This window comes from Delphinus delphis, chromosome 1, assembly GCF_949987515.2.
Source record: "Delphinus delphis chromosome 1, mDelDel1.2, whole genome shotgun sequence".
In the NCBI taxonomy this organism is placed as follows: domain Eukaryota; kingdom Metazoa; phylum Chordata; class Mammalia; order Artiodactyla; family Delphinidae; genus Delphinus; species Delphinus delphis.
Window position 1 is genome coordinate 37739932 of NC_082683.1, and position 15576 is coordinate 37755507.

Below are 15576 nucleotides of genomic sequence, written 5' to 3' on the forward strand. Positions count from 1 at the left end.
AATTTTGTTTTAGACATGTTACATTTGAGATGCCTAGTGAACATCCAAGAGCAGAGGATCCTGCAGCCTATGTGAAGAATCTAAAGTTCAGGAGAAAGTTCTGGGCTAGATGTATAAAATCAGGAATTGTCAGCCTATAGATGTTATTTGAAGATGAACATAGTTGAATAAGAGAAAAGGTCCGAGTTCTAAGTCCTGGGGTACACCAATGTTTAGTGGTCAGGGAGATGACAAAGGAAACCAAGAGAGGGGAATTAATAAGTAAATGGTATCCAAAAAAAGCAATTTTAAAAAAAAGCATTTCAACAAAGAGGAAATAATCAACTGGGTAAATGATCTCGGGGCTTGGCAAAGTAGAGAATCACTAAGTGATCTTGACAAAATGGTTTCAGTGGAATGGTAAGGGTGGAAGCCTGACTGGAATGGATTAAAGAGAATGAAAGAAGAGATAGAAGAAATGCCTATAGAGAACTGTCTTGAGGAATACTGCTGTAAATGGGAGCAGAGAAATAGGGAAATAGCTGGAAAGAGAAAGAGAGTCAAGGGAGTATTCTTTATTTACTATTCCTAAGTGAGAGACAGTATAGCATGTTTATATACTGATGGGAACGGCTCAGTAGAGAGACAAAAACTGTTGATACAAAAGAAAGGACAAGATAATTCCTAGGGTGATGTCCTTGAGTAGGTTAGAGGGATGGGATGGGATCCAGTCCACAACAGGATCTTGGACAAGGACATGAATGGAACAGGAAAAAGGCAGAGTATTTACATTCATGTTGACAGCTATAGCAACAGGAGCATGATGGAATTATGGCTTCTAACTGCTTCCATGTCCTCAGAGAAACAGGACGCAGCTTGTTAAAAGGGAAGGAGGTGGGTTGTTGATCTGAAGAGAAAAAAAAGAATATGTGAAATTATCATCTAGGAAAAGTGAGAGAGCAAATGGATTGCGGAAATGCAAATTCAGCTGGGCAGTACTAAATGCCCACTTAAGATTAGCAGTCACAAAGTTAATGTGAGACCAATCAGCATGATGTATTTTTCTCCACATTCAGCTGCCCAGGTATAAGCAAAAACTAGATGGAGAGTTGAATTTAACAAGTGTTGGAATATAGTTAGACGACTACTATGAAGGGAGAGAGGAGCAAGTTTGGAGAGAGGATATATTCACAAGGGTAACTTTAATAGTGGACCATGGACCCTAAACAGAGAAGGAGGGAAGTAAAGACATGAAGGAATTGTGGTGGTGGATTTTTAATTATGCCTCTCCCTCACTGTAATCTTCTTGAACAGAAGAATCATGCTATTCCTTCTTATATCCTAGCACCTGGCCCAATGCCTGGCATATATCAGATTCCTAAAGATTTGTTAACTATCCAGATTTTCTATAATAAATACTATTTGCTGATTTTTTTAAATGGTTACTGAATTGAAAAACCTCTACTTTCTCATCACCTACTCTCTGCAGTCTGACTTCACTCTCATTCCTCTCATTTGAGGGTCACCAAATTCAGACTCTGCTCACTTCCTCTATCCCAGGCTCAGATTCTTTGCAGTGACTGAAATTTCCCTACTCCCTTCCTTCCCTCCATCTCCACTTCCTTCTTAATATTTCATACTCCCATGACCTCTAGGACATTACTCTTTTCTCTCAACTCTTAGACTGCTCTTTCTCTGCCTCCATCCTGCTGCTAAACACAGTTATTCCCTAAAAAAATTTGCCTTCAGCCTCTACCCATTTTTTCCAAAATAAACTCTTTCTTTAAAATTCCAATTATTCTATATAGATGGTACCTGAATCTTTTTCTGGCCCTATACTCTCTCCTAAGCATTAAACCTAAATTTCTAGCCATATTCTAGATATTTTTTAACCTGGAAGTTCTGAAGCAGCTAAAAATCAACTGCTCCTGGCTCTCCTATTTCTATAAATGGCACATTCATTCTAAGCCCCGCAGGGGTCAAACCAGTCACTTTTAACTCCTCCTCAACCTCATACCTTTTCTATTATCAAATTCTTTTAGCTCTTAGCTCCACATTGCCTCTTACTTTGATTCCTCAACTCCATTCCTAGAGCCACCAACCTACGTAATAGTTCATTTAATCTTTCAATCATGTCATTTTCCTGCTTAAAACCTTTTATTAATTTTTTTTGCACTTAGAAATAAATTTCAAATTCCCTACCATGGCTCATCAGGCTCTCTGCACTGGGCTCTTTCCACTTTCAACTTCATCTCCTACCACTCTGTGGTTCACACTGGAAGCCAGGCACAGCAGTCTCTGCATTCATTGGATCCACCAAATCTTTCCAAAATCAGTGTCTTTGCATTTTCTGTTCCCTCTCCCTGGAACACTTTTCTGGATGGCTCTTTCTAATCCTTCAGTTTTCCAAAGTCATATCCTCAGAGAGGTCCTCCTGAAAACGATGTGAAATTCCCTTTCCTCATATTCTGTTATCAGATAACCTTATGTATTCCCTATATAGCACTTCATACACTGTGAAATTATCTTTTCTTTTTTTTATTGAACTAAGTTGATTTACAATATTGTGTTAGTTTCAGGTGTACAACAAAGTGATTCAGTCTCATTTCTTTTTTGGCTGTGCCTCGCAGCTTGCGGGATCTTAGTTCCCCAACCAGGGATTGAACCCAAGGCCATGCCAAGTCCTAACCACTGGACTGCCAGGGAACTCCCTCATTTCTTTTTTATGTGTTTATTTTGTCTCCCTCTCCCCCACTAATACCCCTTCCCAAATATAAACACTATAGACAAGAGACCATGTCTGGCTTGTCCATCATTTTCTTTTCCTAGAACAATGTGGGCACTCAATAATATTAAATGATTAAAGAATAAATCTAATTCTGGATGATCATTCCCTCTCAATTAATAATAGCCTTTTAACTCTTTACTAGTCTCTATCCTTTTTTATTTTTTTCTATTCAAATATGGTCTGATCATATAACTTCCCTATTTAAAAAATGAAATGGGGGACTTCCCTGGTGGCACAGTGGTTAAGAATCTGCCTGCCGATGCGGGGGACAGGGGTTCAAGCCCTGGTCTGGGAAGATCCCACATGCTGCGAAGCATCTAAGCCCGTGCGCCACAACTACTGACCCTGTGCTGTAGAGCCCGCAAACCACACCTACTGACCCCACGTGCCACACCTACTGAAGCCCACGTGCCTAGAGCCCATGCTCCGCAACAAAGAGAAGCCACTGTAATGAGAAGCCTGCTCACTGCAGCGAAGAATGGCCCTGCTGGCTGCAACTGGAGAAAGCCCACGTGCAACAACAAAGACCCAACGCAGCCAAAAATAAATAAACTTTTTTAAAAAATGAAATGGTTCCCCCTCCTCCCTATGATAATAAACACAAACTCCAAATTTTAGAATTCAAAGCCCTCTTCAACATGACCCTTTTCCAACCTTCTATCCCCTACTGCTTTTTCCTCTTTTCAAATGTTACCCTCTAGCCAAATGGGATTGCATCTCACAGAACAGGACTCTATAGTTCCTCACCTTCATATCTTTGTTCCTATTGTTACCTAATCCTGCAAACCTTCTCTCCCAACTTTCTACATATCCAAATCTGTTAGGAGGTAACTATGAAATATAAGCAAGAAGATGGTGGCTTAGATTTGGATGGTAGAGAAGTGTGAAGAGATTATGGATGTAGATTTGGAGGTAGAGTTGGCAGGGCTCGTTTAATGATGGCTTGGATGTGAGGCTGAGGGAAAGGGAGGAAAAAAAAAGATTTGTGGTTCTAGTAACTGTAGAGATCGTGGTTCTGCTTCTGAAAAAAGGAAAGACTAGAAGAGAAACAGTCTGGGTAGAGGAGATGCATTAGAAATCAAGAATTCTGCTTTGATTATATTAAAATTAGTATGTCCTCTAGTTATCTAAGTAGCAACTGGATATATGCATCTGGAATTCAGGAGGTCAGAGCTGGAGATAAGGTTTATGAATCATCACCACGAAGCTGTATATTAAAGCCATGGGAGAGGACAAGCTCACCTTGGGAGAATGGAGAAAAGGAGGCCCAATTCTGATCCCTGGGATATTGAGCAAAGGAGTTAGGAAGGAAATTAGGAGAGGGTGATGTCACAACAGCCAAGACAATAAACTGTTTCTAAGAAGAAGTGTCTATGACTAATGCTGCTAAGAGGTCAGGTAAGGTAAGAAAGAAGTGGCCATTGGTTTAGCTGTCCGTGTAGAGTAGTAGAGACAGAAGCCTGACTGGAATGGGAAAAAATTAAGTTGAATGAATCACTGTAGAACACTAATTATTCCTCAGCACAACTGAAGTCCTAAGGTATTAATGTCTTTACTAGAAACTGATATAAACCCCAAATTTCTAGCATAAAATATGGGATTATTTTTCCTAAAGATACTAGGCTGGAAAGGCAACAAAGAGACAGATAAGTCTGGATTTGAACTCATCCTCTGCCACTTATAAGCTAAGTGTCTTTAGGACAAGTTTCTTAACAAAGTTAAGCTTCAGTTACTTCATCTATAAAATGGAAATATTAATAATACCTACCCCATAAGGTTGTTTTGATAAATAAATAGATATTGAATGTAAAATGCTTAGTACAAGGAAGTGGTTATTGTCACTATTGTTATCATTATTCTTTTATTTAGATATTCCTTTAAAAAAAAAAATCACAAGACTTTACTGCCCTTAGGCTATGTTAATTGTTAAAACTGAATGTGGAAATATCTAATACAGTATTCCTAACCTATTTAAATATACATCCCATCTGGGCTTCCCTGGTGGCACAGTGGTTAAGAATCCGCCTGCCAATGCAGGAGACACAGGCTCGAGCCCTGGTCCGGGAAGATCCCACATGCCACAGAGCAACAAAGCCCATGCATCACAACTATTAAGACTGCGCTCTAGAGGCCGCGAGCCACAACTACTAAAGCCTGTGTGCCTAGAGCCCATGCTCCATAACAAGAGAAGCCACCGCAATGAGAAGCCTGCGCACCGCAACGAAGAGTAGCCCCCACTCATCACAACTAGAGAAAGTCCGTGCACAGCAACAAAGATCCAACATAGCCAAAAATTAATTAATTAAAAATATATCTATAGGGCTTCCCTGGTGGCGCAGTAGTTGAGAGTCCGCCTGCCGATGCAGGGGACACGGGTTCGTGTCCCGGTCCGGGAGGATCCCGCATGCCGCAGGGCGGCTGGGCCCGTGAGCCATGGCCGCTGAGCCTGCGCATCCGGAGCCTATGCTCCGCGGCGGGAGAGGCCACAACGGTGAGAGGCCCGTGTACCGCAAAAAAAAATATATATATATATACATATATATAAAGTTTTTTAATAAATATATATACATCCCATCTTTGTAAATATAAAGAATGATACATCCACGTTATGAGATTCTAATACGCCCACATGGATGGCATGATATAGGCTGAGAATTGCTTTATCTTCTACATATCCTCATCAGCCTAAACTATGTTGAGTTTAACTCTCTGAAGTCTGTTATTGGAGGGGTGGATTCCCAGCACATCATTAATAACCTTAGGCTGTGCCCATGACCTCTCCTTCACTCATAAGGTCAACAGTATATTTCTTACTCATTACATTTAGGGATTTTAAGCCTGTCTGTCTTATTGCTACATAAAAATAAAAACTGTTGCCTTTTTAATATAACATTTAAATATTTAAATGTGTAGAAAAAGGACGGTTAGCCAAACTAAAAATTATGTATCTAAATTAAATAAAAATATGAAAAAATTTGTATGTAAAGATTTAAATAAAATACGGGAATCTTTGTATACCCAGAAATAAATAACCCTAGTAGAACCCTAGCCAAAATGCTGAAAAATACTCACCGCAGAGTCAAAGTGTAATCTCCCTGCATTTTTGTTGAGGCATCTCTGACCAAGAAGGTACCGTCTGGCATGTCCCGTAATTTGTCATTTACCTCCTCCCTGAAGAACAGAATTATAGGAAAAATGAAAAAAATGTAAGTGTTGGTTTTTCTTCTCACATATTATCACTAAGACTAGTTGGGAGGTAGGTACGTCTAAGGTTATAGAATCATGGGGGCTGCCAGAGGTCATTTAGTTCCTCCCCGTAGATATTTCTTTCTGTTTTGATTTTTGGTGTTATGCAATCTAAGGAAGGGTATTTGATTTTTGAACTCTTCCAGGTTTCAACTGTCTGTAGGGAATAGTGTTTCCATTAAGCCTTTAGGGCTTCCTTAGGCAGGTATGAACTTGTAGAGTTTCAGAAAAAAACAACAGCTGTTTAGAAAGAAGATTAAGTTTAAGCAACAGTGGCAGCTGGGTCAGATCAGAGTGTGGATAATTTACTTAGTTCACAGCCTTTAATATAATATTCTCCAATTTGAATTTATACTGATAACAAATTCCTTCTGCAGAGCTGGTTTAGGCCTTTAAGGAACAACACTAGAAGACTCAAAGAAAATGGCAGAGCATAAAAGAAACTTGAATTATAGAACCACATGGTCTTAAAATATAAATTATGTAGTATTTAAATATAACAGATCCTTTTATTGTACACTGCTAAAATTTAAATTTTCTGATCAATTTGAATATGAAATATATTAAGTCTTCCTTAAAAAATTAAATAAGGAGGGGCTTCCCTGGTGGCGCAGTGGTTGAGAGTCTGCCTGCCGTTGCAGGGGACATGGGTTCGTGCCCCAGTCCAGGAAGATCCCACTGCCGCGGAGCGGCTGAGCCCGTGAGCCATGGCCACTGAGCCTGTGCGTCTGGAGCCTGTGCTCTGTAGCCCAAGAGGCCACAACAGTGAGAGGCCCGTATACAACAACAACAACAACAAAAAAAAAATTAAATAAGGAATTACCATATGACCCAGAAATTCCACTTCTGGGTATACACCCAAAGAACTGAAAGCAGAAACTTGAACAAACATTTATACACCAATGTTCACAGCAACATTATTCACAATAGCCCAAAGCTGTAACAATCCGAATATTCACCAAAGCCAAATGTCCAGATGAATGAATAAATAAAAATGTGGTATATACATATAATGGAATAGTATTCAGCCTTAAAAAGGAAATTCTGACACACGCTACAACATGGATGAACCTTGAAGACATTATGCTAAGTGAAATAAGCCAAACACAAAAGGACAAATGTTATATGGTTCCACTTATATGAGGTACCTAGAATAGTCAAATTCATAGAAAGAGAAGGCAGGATGGTGCTTGCCAGGGGCTGGGGAGAACAGGAGGAAAGGGGAGTTAGTGTTTAATTGGTACAGAGCTTCACTTTGGGAAGATGAGAGTTCCAGAGACGGATGGTGGTGATGGTTGAACAATAATGTGAATGTACTTTATGCCACTGAACTGTATATTTAAAGAGGGTTAAAATGATAAGGAAAAAAAAAGAAATGAGTGCTACTTTGTAATGGGAGAGAACAGACAAGAGAAGGAGAAGGACAAGCATATTGAGCAATATAGAAGCAACCTGGAATCTGACTTGGCAGAAATAGATAGGACTTTTTAAAAACAAGAAAATACAATGTTCAAATTTTAAAATATATATACATATATATTTTTTCCTCCTGTAAGTTCAAAGCTTCCCAAAACCACATTTTACCCAAAAAGCAAATCTATACTAGAGTCCTGTTTCTCAAAAGGAGGTGTGTGAAGGGTGCATAAAAATCACCTGGGGAGGTTATAAATGCAGATTCCTGGACCCTACCCCATGACTCTCGTGCATGCAAAGATTGTGGAACCATTGCCTTAGAAACAGAAAAGGAAAATTAAGTACAGATAAATATCTTTTGTCCTAAAACACATGCACCTATCCTAAATGTATAGGTTTCATTTATTCAGAAGTCTATCCTCAATACAGTATTAAAAGTAATAATCACAGCCATAATTGAAAGATTTTCTTGTCACTTTTTTTTGTGGGAAGAAAAGCGTTTAGAAAATTTGAAACGTTCTCCTAAACAATTTTTTAAATGGTAATCTTTAAATGACAACTTGTGGGGCATTAAAAATGTTTTATTTTAACTCATAATCTCAAAATTATTTTTTTAAACTTCATTCAATTATAGTACCCTTCTAGTTACCTTGAAATATCCCCCCAGTACCATTCTGCATCCTGAAGAGAAACAGAACCGTCCTTCATTCCATTTGTAATGGCTGAAGTCATTGGCTTAGGTGGCTTTGGTGGAAGAGCTAGAAGAGAAATGAATATTATTATTTTGTAGATGTAAATTATTATTTGTTTTCTAATTTCCTCAGTCAAACACAGCTCATTAACCAATGTACACTAAGATTCAAATAATTATAAATCAAATTAAGAGTTATTTTATGTTAAATGTTAAACATTAGCCAAAGAAAGAGTCCTTTTAGAACTCTACTAATAATTGCCTGAAAAAATGAAATATTTGAGCTATTTGCGTTTTCTTCCTTCTTATAAAGTACTAGCTTTTCGTTGGATTCCCTTCTCCTAGACCAGGGGTGGGGAATAGAGAATGTCTGTGCCACCATTCTTTCAAGGTGGCATTGTGAATGAGCGGCACTCCTTTCCTCCATGCCAGGAATTGGTCTCAAAATCCACGTCATTTTTTCTTTATGCAGTTTTTTTTTTGCCCCACCGCGCGGCCTGCGGGGATCTTAGTTCCCCAACCAGTGATTGAAACCGTGCGCCTGCAGTGGAAGCGTGGAGTCTTAACCACTGGACTGCCAAGGAAGTCCCCTCAAAATCTGTGTCATTCATGCTTCCAGGCATCCATTATCAGTCCATCAGAGTGAGATAAAGTCTGTTTGTCATCCCTGCCTTAGGCAGAGGAGTGAATGAATTGCATGAATAGACACCACCCAAAATGGCTTTGAAAGCAGTGAGCTGATTCAGCTCAGTTCCCTGGTTCGCAGAAATACGTATTAAATGTCTATCATGCGCAAGAAAGTGCTAAGAAGTGGGGATACAGACTTGAGTAAGCCACCGTCCCTGGCCTTGAAGAGTTTACAGCTTTGTGAAAATGTTTGCCATGATGGTCGTAATTAGACTGTCCATCTGGAGCATGCCCACTTTTGTCAGGCGCACTGGGGCTCCCTGGCCTTCCTGCCTCTCCAGTCCTGGCCCAATCTGCCCCCTACTTTATGATTTACTGACAATTATCATGAACCAGCTCTTCTCTAAATTTGAACATCACATCCTATGGTTTTGGTTTTTTGTTTTTCACAGTATGCTCTTTCTCACTACTTTCCATAGTCTTCTCTGTACTTCATTTTTCAGAAAAGGATGATATGAGATCTGCTTTATTTAAAAATACTGACTAGGCACCACAGCCTCTGTAGCTGAGGGCTCAGTAGCTTGATCCCATGAAAAGGAGGAGCAAGGCCAGGCAAGTGGTTATTGGGAGAGAAGTAAGCTGTTCACGTGTGCGTTTATACCTATGCCTTTAACACGTTTCCATAAAAAGTATTAATAAAGAAATGGACATTGAGACACTAGTCCTGACTAAAAATCAGTTGATTCTGCCTTTGTGATAACTATCGAAGGGTATGTTTCATTCACATAAGAGTACTTATTTTTCATTTTCTGGTGTTAACTTAAGAACACAATATAAAATACACACCAATTGACACAGACTGACATCTGCACTTGACATAACCATTTACATCCATTCCTTACAGGAGACAGATTAAGTGTAAAAGATGGTCAATTTTGAGTTGCAAAGGTTGCAGAAATGACTTTGGTAGGGTTGGGTAGTGCTTTGTCAAATGGATGTCATAGTTTATTACTAGTAAAGAGAAAGGAAATGTAGTTTGCATTACTGTGTCAGTTTTTCTAAAAAAAAACTTAATAGGGGCTCTATATTTAGTGGTCATATTAGGAAAAATGATAATCTGTAGAATGAATAGTTATGTTTTGTTACAACTAATACTTTCTTTGTTAAAAAGGTTGTATTGGCCATAAAAAGGAACGAAATTGGGTCATTTGTAGAGACATGGAGGGATCTAGAGACTGCCATACAGAGTGAAGTGAGTCAGAAAGAGAAAAACAAATATCGTATATTAACGCATATACGTGGAACCTAGAAAAATGGTACAGATGAACCGGTTTGCAGGGCAGAAATAGAGACACCGATGTAGAGAACAAACGTATGGACACCAAGGGGGGAAAGTGGCGGGGTGGTGGTGGTGTGATGCATTGGGAGATCAGGATTGACATATACACACTAATATGTACAAAATGGATAACTAATAAGAACCTGCTATATTAAAAAAATAAATTAAATAAAATTCAAAAAATATAAAGGCTAAAAAAATGTATATTTGTACACACACACATAATAAATTAAGTAATTTTAAAAATAATAAAAAGGTTGTATTGGGACTTCCCTGGTGGTGCAGTGGTTAAGAATCCGCCTGCCAATGCAGGGGACACGGGTTTGAGCCCTGGTCTGGGAAGATCCCACATGCCGTGGAGCAACTAAGCCCATGCACCACAACTACTGAAGCCCGCATACCTAGAGCCTGTGCTCCGCAACAAGAGAAGCCACCACAATGAGAAACCCACGCACTGCAATGAAGAGTAGCCCCTGCTCGCTGCAACTAGAGAAAGCCCACGCGCAGGAACGAAGACCCAATGTAGCCAAAAATAAATAAATAAATTTTTTTTAAAAAGCTTGTATTGAGTCTTCAATTTCAAGCGTGGCTTAAAATGTAAATATATCACATGATGCATTTAAATACAATGATGCCTCTGAAGCAGTCAAACAGCATTCCTTTTGTGTTTAGAACTACAGAAGAAAATCTCTTCAACTAAAATAGTTCTAAATTAGAAAAAAAATAAACTTTTAGTTCTAAACAGATGTCCAAAAAACTTCTCTCTCAAAAGACAACATGAAGCCCCTTCACAAACAATTCAGTCCAAAAGCCATTAAGGGAGAGCTGATCATGATGGCCAAGAGCTGGTGTCAGAGCCCAAAGCAGGTGAGGGAGGACTATGTCCATGTTTGAGGGCAGCTGCACAACAAGGATCTCAGAGCTCCAGCAGGGTGAGGAGGGAATCCTCAAGAGGGCAACTTGGCGTGGGGTGTTGAAGGTGAGTGAAGAAGAAGGGCAGTGGCCTGGGACCCGGGTGGCACAGAGTGTTGGAGACCAAGCTAACAAGGACACAGTCCTAGGAGGTGGGCATCCCAACACAGTGGGGCAAAGCCAGATTAGGATGCAAAGAATTTCTAATTGGGCAGGGGATGGGAGCGGGTAGGCAGAATGTAGCAATAACTATGAAAGACTGGGTAATACAGAGAAATGGATCAAATAAGTAGAACTACTATAGATAATAGGAGCTGGGGTTCTCACAGTCTAAAAAGGAAGTTACAGATATGGAAAGGCAGAAAAATAGAATGAACCCCCTGGTTTGGACTGCAATTGCAGCTATTGATGTGAACTCATGGAATTCAACAGATAGATAGATAGATAGATATAAATGTCTGTACTTATAGAAAATACAACTATTCCCTAGCTCTGTCCCCTGAGAGGTCCTGGGATCAGCAAAATCCTAATATGCACACCTAGCACCCAGATCTTGGTTTCTAATGCCATTCTCTACTAAAAGGAACCAGGGCTCTTTGGAGAAATGGCTGAGGTTGGGCAGAGCAAGTACCAAATGTACCTGGAACATTATGTTGTGCTAAAAAGTAACCAAGTACTCAAAGAATGAGGGGCCATGACAAAAGAACAAAGAAGCCAGCTTGAAGGGGCTCCCACTACCAAATCTGGGATAACGGGAGCATCAATACAAATAACAATAGTAAGGGAATATAAGCCATTAAACAAAATAGGAATCTATGTGTACACACAGATATAAATAAATAAATGAAAAAATTGAAAGATTAATGAGGAAGACATATAATTTCGAAGGCCTTCCCACAAATGCTTATTAATCACAAAAGTATTGAAAAAGACTAATATAATAGTGGAGAAACCTGACAAATATACCTTAATCAAGGTTACTACCAACAGTAATGGTGAGATCATGGGCCCCCAACAGGATGCATCACGGACACAACATCACTTCTGCCAAATACCTGCCATATATGCATAAGCTGAATCTAATCATGAGGAAGTCAGACAAACCACAGACAAATCATCAGACAAACCACAACTGAAAGACATTCTACAAAATAACTGGCTTGGTGCTTCCCTGGTGGTGCAGCGGTTAAGAATCCGCCTGCCAATGCAGGGGACATGGTTCGAGCCCTGGCCCAGGAAGATCCCACATGCCACGGAGCAACTAAGCCCGTGCACCACACACCTAGAGCCTGTGCTCCGCAACAAGAGAAGTCACCGCAATGAGAAGCCCACGCACCTCAACGAAGAGTAGCCCCCGCTAGCCAACTAAAGAAAGTCCACACGCAGCAATGAAGACCCAACACAGCCAAAAATAAATAAAATAAATAAATTTATTTTAAAAAAAAAAGATTCCCTCTAAAAAAAAAAACAAAACTGGCTTGGAATCTTCAAAAATGTTAAGGTCATGAAAGTCAAGAAAGACTGAGGGAAGATTCTCTAGAAGACTAGAGAATCATGACAATTAAATACAATGTGTGAGTCTGGACTGGCTCCTTTTGTTATAAAAGACATTACTGGGACAATGGCAACACCTGAATAGGATCTGAGGATGAGGTGGTAGTAATGCATCAATGTTAATTTTCTGATTTTGATAGTTGTATTGTGGTTACGTTGGAGAATGTTCTTATTGGTGGGAAATACACACAAACATGGTCATCATGGACTATCATGTCAGCAACCTACTCTGAATGGTTCAAGAAATCAAGTTCTTTGTATCGTACTTGCAACTTTTCTTTAAGTTTTAGATTGTTTCAAAAAAACTTCTTTTTTAATTAACAAAAAAGTTATAGATAATACTGTGGGGAAAGGGGAACAATGTGAATGTAAGAATGCAGTTGGTCCCCTATCTCACACCATATATGCAAATATTAACTCAAAATGGATCAAAGACCTAAATGTTAAGAGCCAAATGATATACCTGACAAAAAATTGTATCTAAAACACATAAAGAACCTTGCAACTTAACAGAAAAAAAAGTGACTAAAATTAAAAATGGGCAAAGGATCTGAATAGGTATCTCTCCAAAGAAGATATACAAATGGTCCACAAGCACAAGAAAAGATATTCAATATCATTAGGCATCACAGAAATGAAAATCAAACTGCAATGAGATACCACTTCATACCCACTAGGATGACTATAATCAAAGAGACAGATAATAACAAGTGTTGGTGAGGATGTGGAGAAATTGGAACTTTCATACACTGCTGATGAAAATGTAAAATGATGCAACTGGTTGGAAAACAGTCTAGTAGTTCCTCAAAAGGTTAAACATACAGTTACCATATAACCCAGCAATTTCAATCCTAGCTGTATATTTCAAGAGAAATGAAACATACAACCATACAAAAACTTGTATATAAATGTTCATAGCTGTATTATTTATAATAGCCAAAAAGTGGAAACAACCCAAATGAATAAATAAAATGTGGTGTGTGTGTGAATACATATACATATAATTAAATATATTTAATATTTAATTATAAATTAAAAGGCAGTAAAAAGGAATAAAACATGCTGTAACATGGATAAACCAAGAAAACATTAGACTAAGTGAAAAAACAGTCATGAAAGACCACATATTATATGATTCCATTGTCCAGAACATGAAAATCTATAGAAGACAAAGTAGAATAATGGTTGAGTTGAAGGGGAAGAGGGAATGACAGTTAATGTATGCAGTTATGTATGCAGGTTTCTTTGGGGGGTAATGAAAATGTTCCAAAATTGCTTGTGGTGATGGCTGCACAACTCTGTGAATATATTAAACACTACTGAATCATATACTTTTTAAGTGGATGAATTGTATGGTATGTGAATTATATCTCAATAAAGCTGTTTTTTTTTTTTAAAAATCAGGCTTCTGAAATCACTAGATGGGGAGAGCTTGCTATAATCCATACTTTTTTTTTCTAATTGGCTACTTATTTATACTTATCTTCTTTGAAAAGGATGTGGCTTATAAAAGTAGCAACAGTTGGAACTATAATTTTGTAGAATTTAAAATTTTTCTACGTATAAGGATTAACAGTTTAAACGTGTGCTATACAAAAGCACTTTGCTATCACTATGAAAGGTACAAAGACAAGGCACTCAAAAGAACAAATCTAGAGGGAATGACACTTAGAAACACCTAACCATAATTCTCAGCAGAATGAGGTAAATAACTATAATAAAAGTAAAGTAAGGTGCAATGAAAACCCAGCAAAAGGAACAATTGATCCCCTCCTGGGAAAACTTCAAGTTCAAACACTGGGCTTCTCAAACCTAGTCCTTACTGAACTGAATGCCATGACCAGGAGGGCCCAACAAGAACCAATTCGCCTCCTTGAATCAGCAGGTAGGTTACAACCTAATCACCAAAAGGAGCCACAGAGACTTGCTGCTGTCTATATTCCTTCTCTGGGAGAGCTCTATACTGAACTGAGTTGACCAGCAGCTTGGGGAATCTGCTATTTATGGATAATGACAGTTTACTGATAGCTCCACCACCACCAAACAGATAATGACCACGTCACATGTATTACAGAGGGCTCCCATAGCCTCCTTAAAACTTGCTTGTCTCATCTGCAGAAATATAAGAAGAATGAAATGATTATAAAGCTGTTCCTACATAAAGTTGCTAAAAGAACACAATTAAGAATGAATGAAATACTGGCCTATGTCTACATTCTCATCTAATTAAACAAGTATTTATTGAATACCTTCTATGTTCTAAAAGCTGGGAATACAGCAATGAACTAGACAGACACAGTCTTTATACTTATGAACTTTATAATCCGAAAGGATAAACTTCAAGATAATTCATCATTCTTAAAATCATCAGTATGTTCAAATTTAGTTCAACTAAACTAACATGAGTCTTCAAACTAAATGTTTTGCTTTCTCTAGCAGTTGATCTCCCTCCCATGTAAATTATAGAATTTACTGGACAAAAGTAAGTAAAAATTTACCTTACAAAACCTTCTTATTACATGGAGATAAGCATATTTTTATCTATATGTCACTTCCAGATTATGATATTATAAATAAAGGGAAAAATTACAAATCACATACATTTTAAGTAGGTCAAGTGGAACACATAAAGGGAGAAGCTAATTAGGGTACATTAATTACCTTTCAACCCCTTGACAAAGTGATTCTTGCACTGAGTAAGCACTGCAGTGCTGAGTGATAAATTAAATGCACCTGAGCAAATATTGGGCTGGCCAAAAAATTTGTTCATGTTTTTCCAAAAGGTCTTACAGGAAAACCCAAAAGAACTTTTGGGCAACCCAATACCTTCCTACATAAGTATTCATAAAATACCTAGCACTTTTGTTTCTATCTAGTAGACAATGAACAGTACTTCTCTTCCCATTTTGAAAAATTATATTACAAGTTTTAAAATATTAGCCATACATAAAGATGTTTCAAATCCAGTTTTTAATATGTAGATATACGAACAAACATATACACATATATGTTTGTGTGTATGTATAT

General features: G+C 38.3%; 1 protein-coding gene across 1 annotated transcript in view; it reads right to left on the bottom strand.

Moving 5' to 3' along the window:
- The window catches only part of PIK3R3 (phosphoinositide-3-kinase regulatory subunit 3), an 82108-nt gene that overhangs the window by 26490 nt on the left and 40042 nt on the right, over positions 1-15576 (bottom strand). The window contains exons 2-3 of the mRNA XM_060004718.1: positions 8076-8184; positions 5840-5938 (exon numbers count right to left, since the gene is read on the bottom strand). Coding sequence (XP_059860701.1) covers positions 5840-5938; positions 8076-8184 — 208 coding nt within the window. The remainder of the gene's footprint in view (positions 1-5839; positions 5939-8075; positions 8185-15576) is intronic.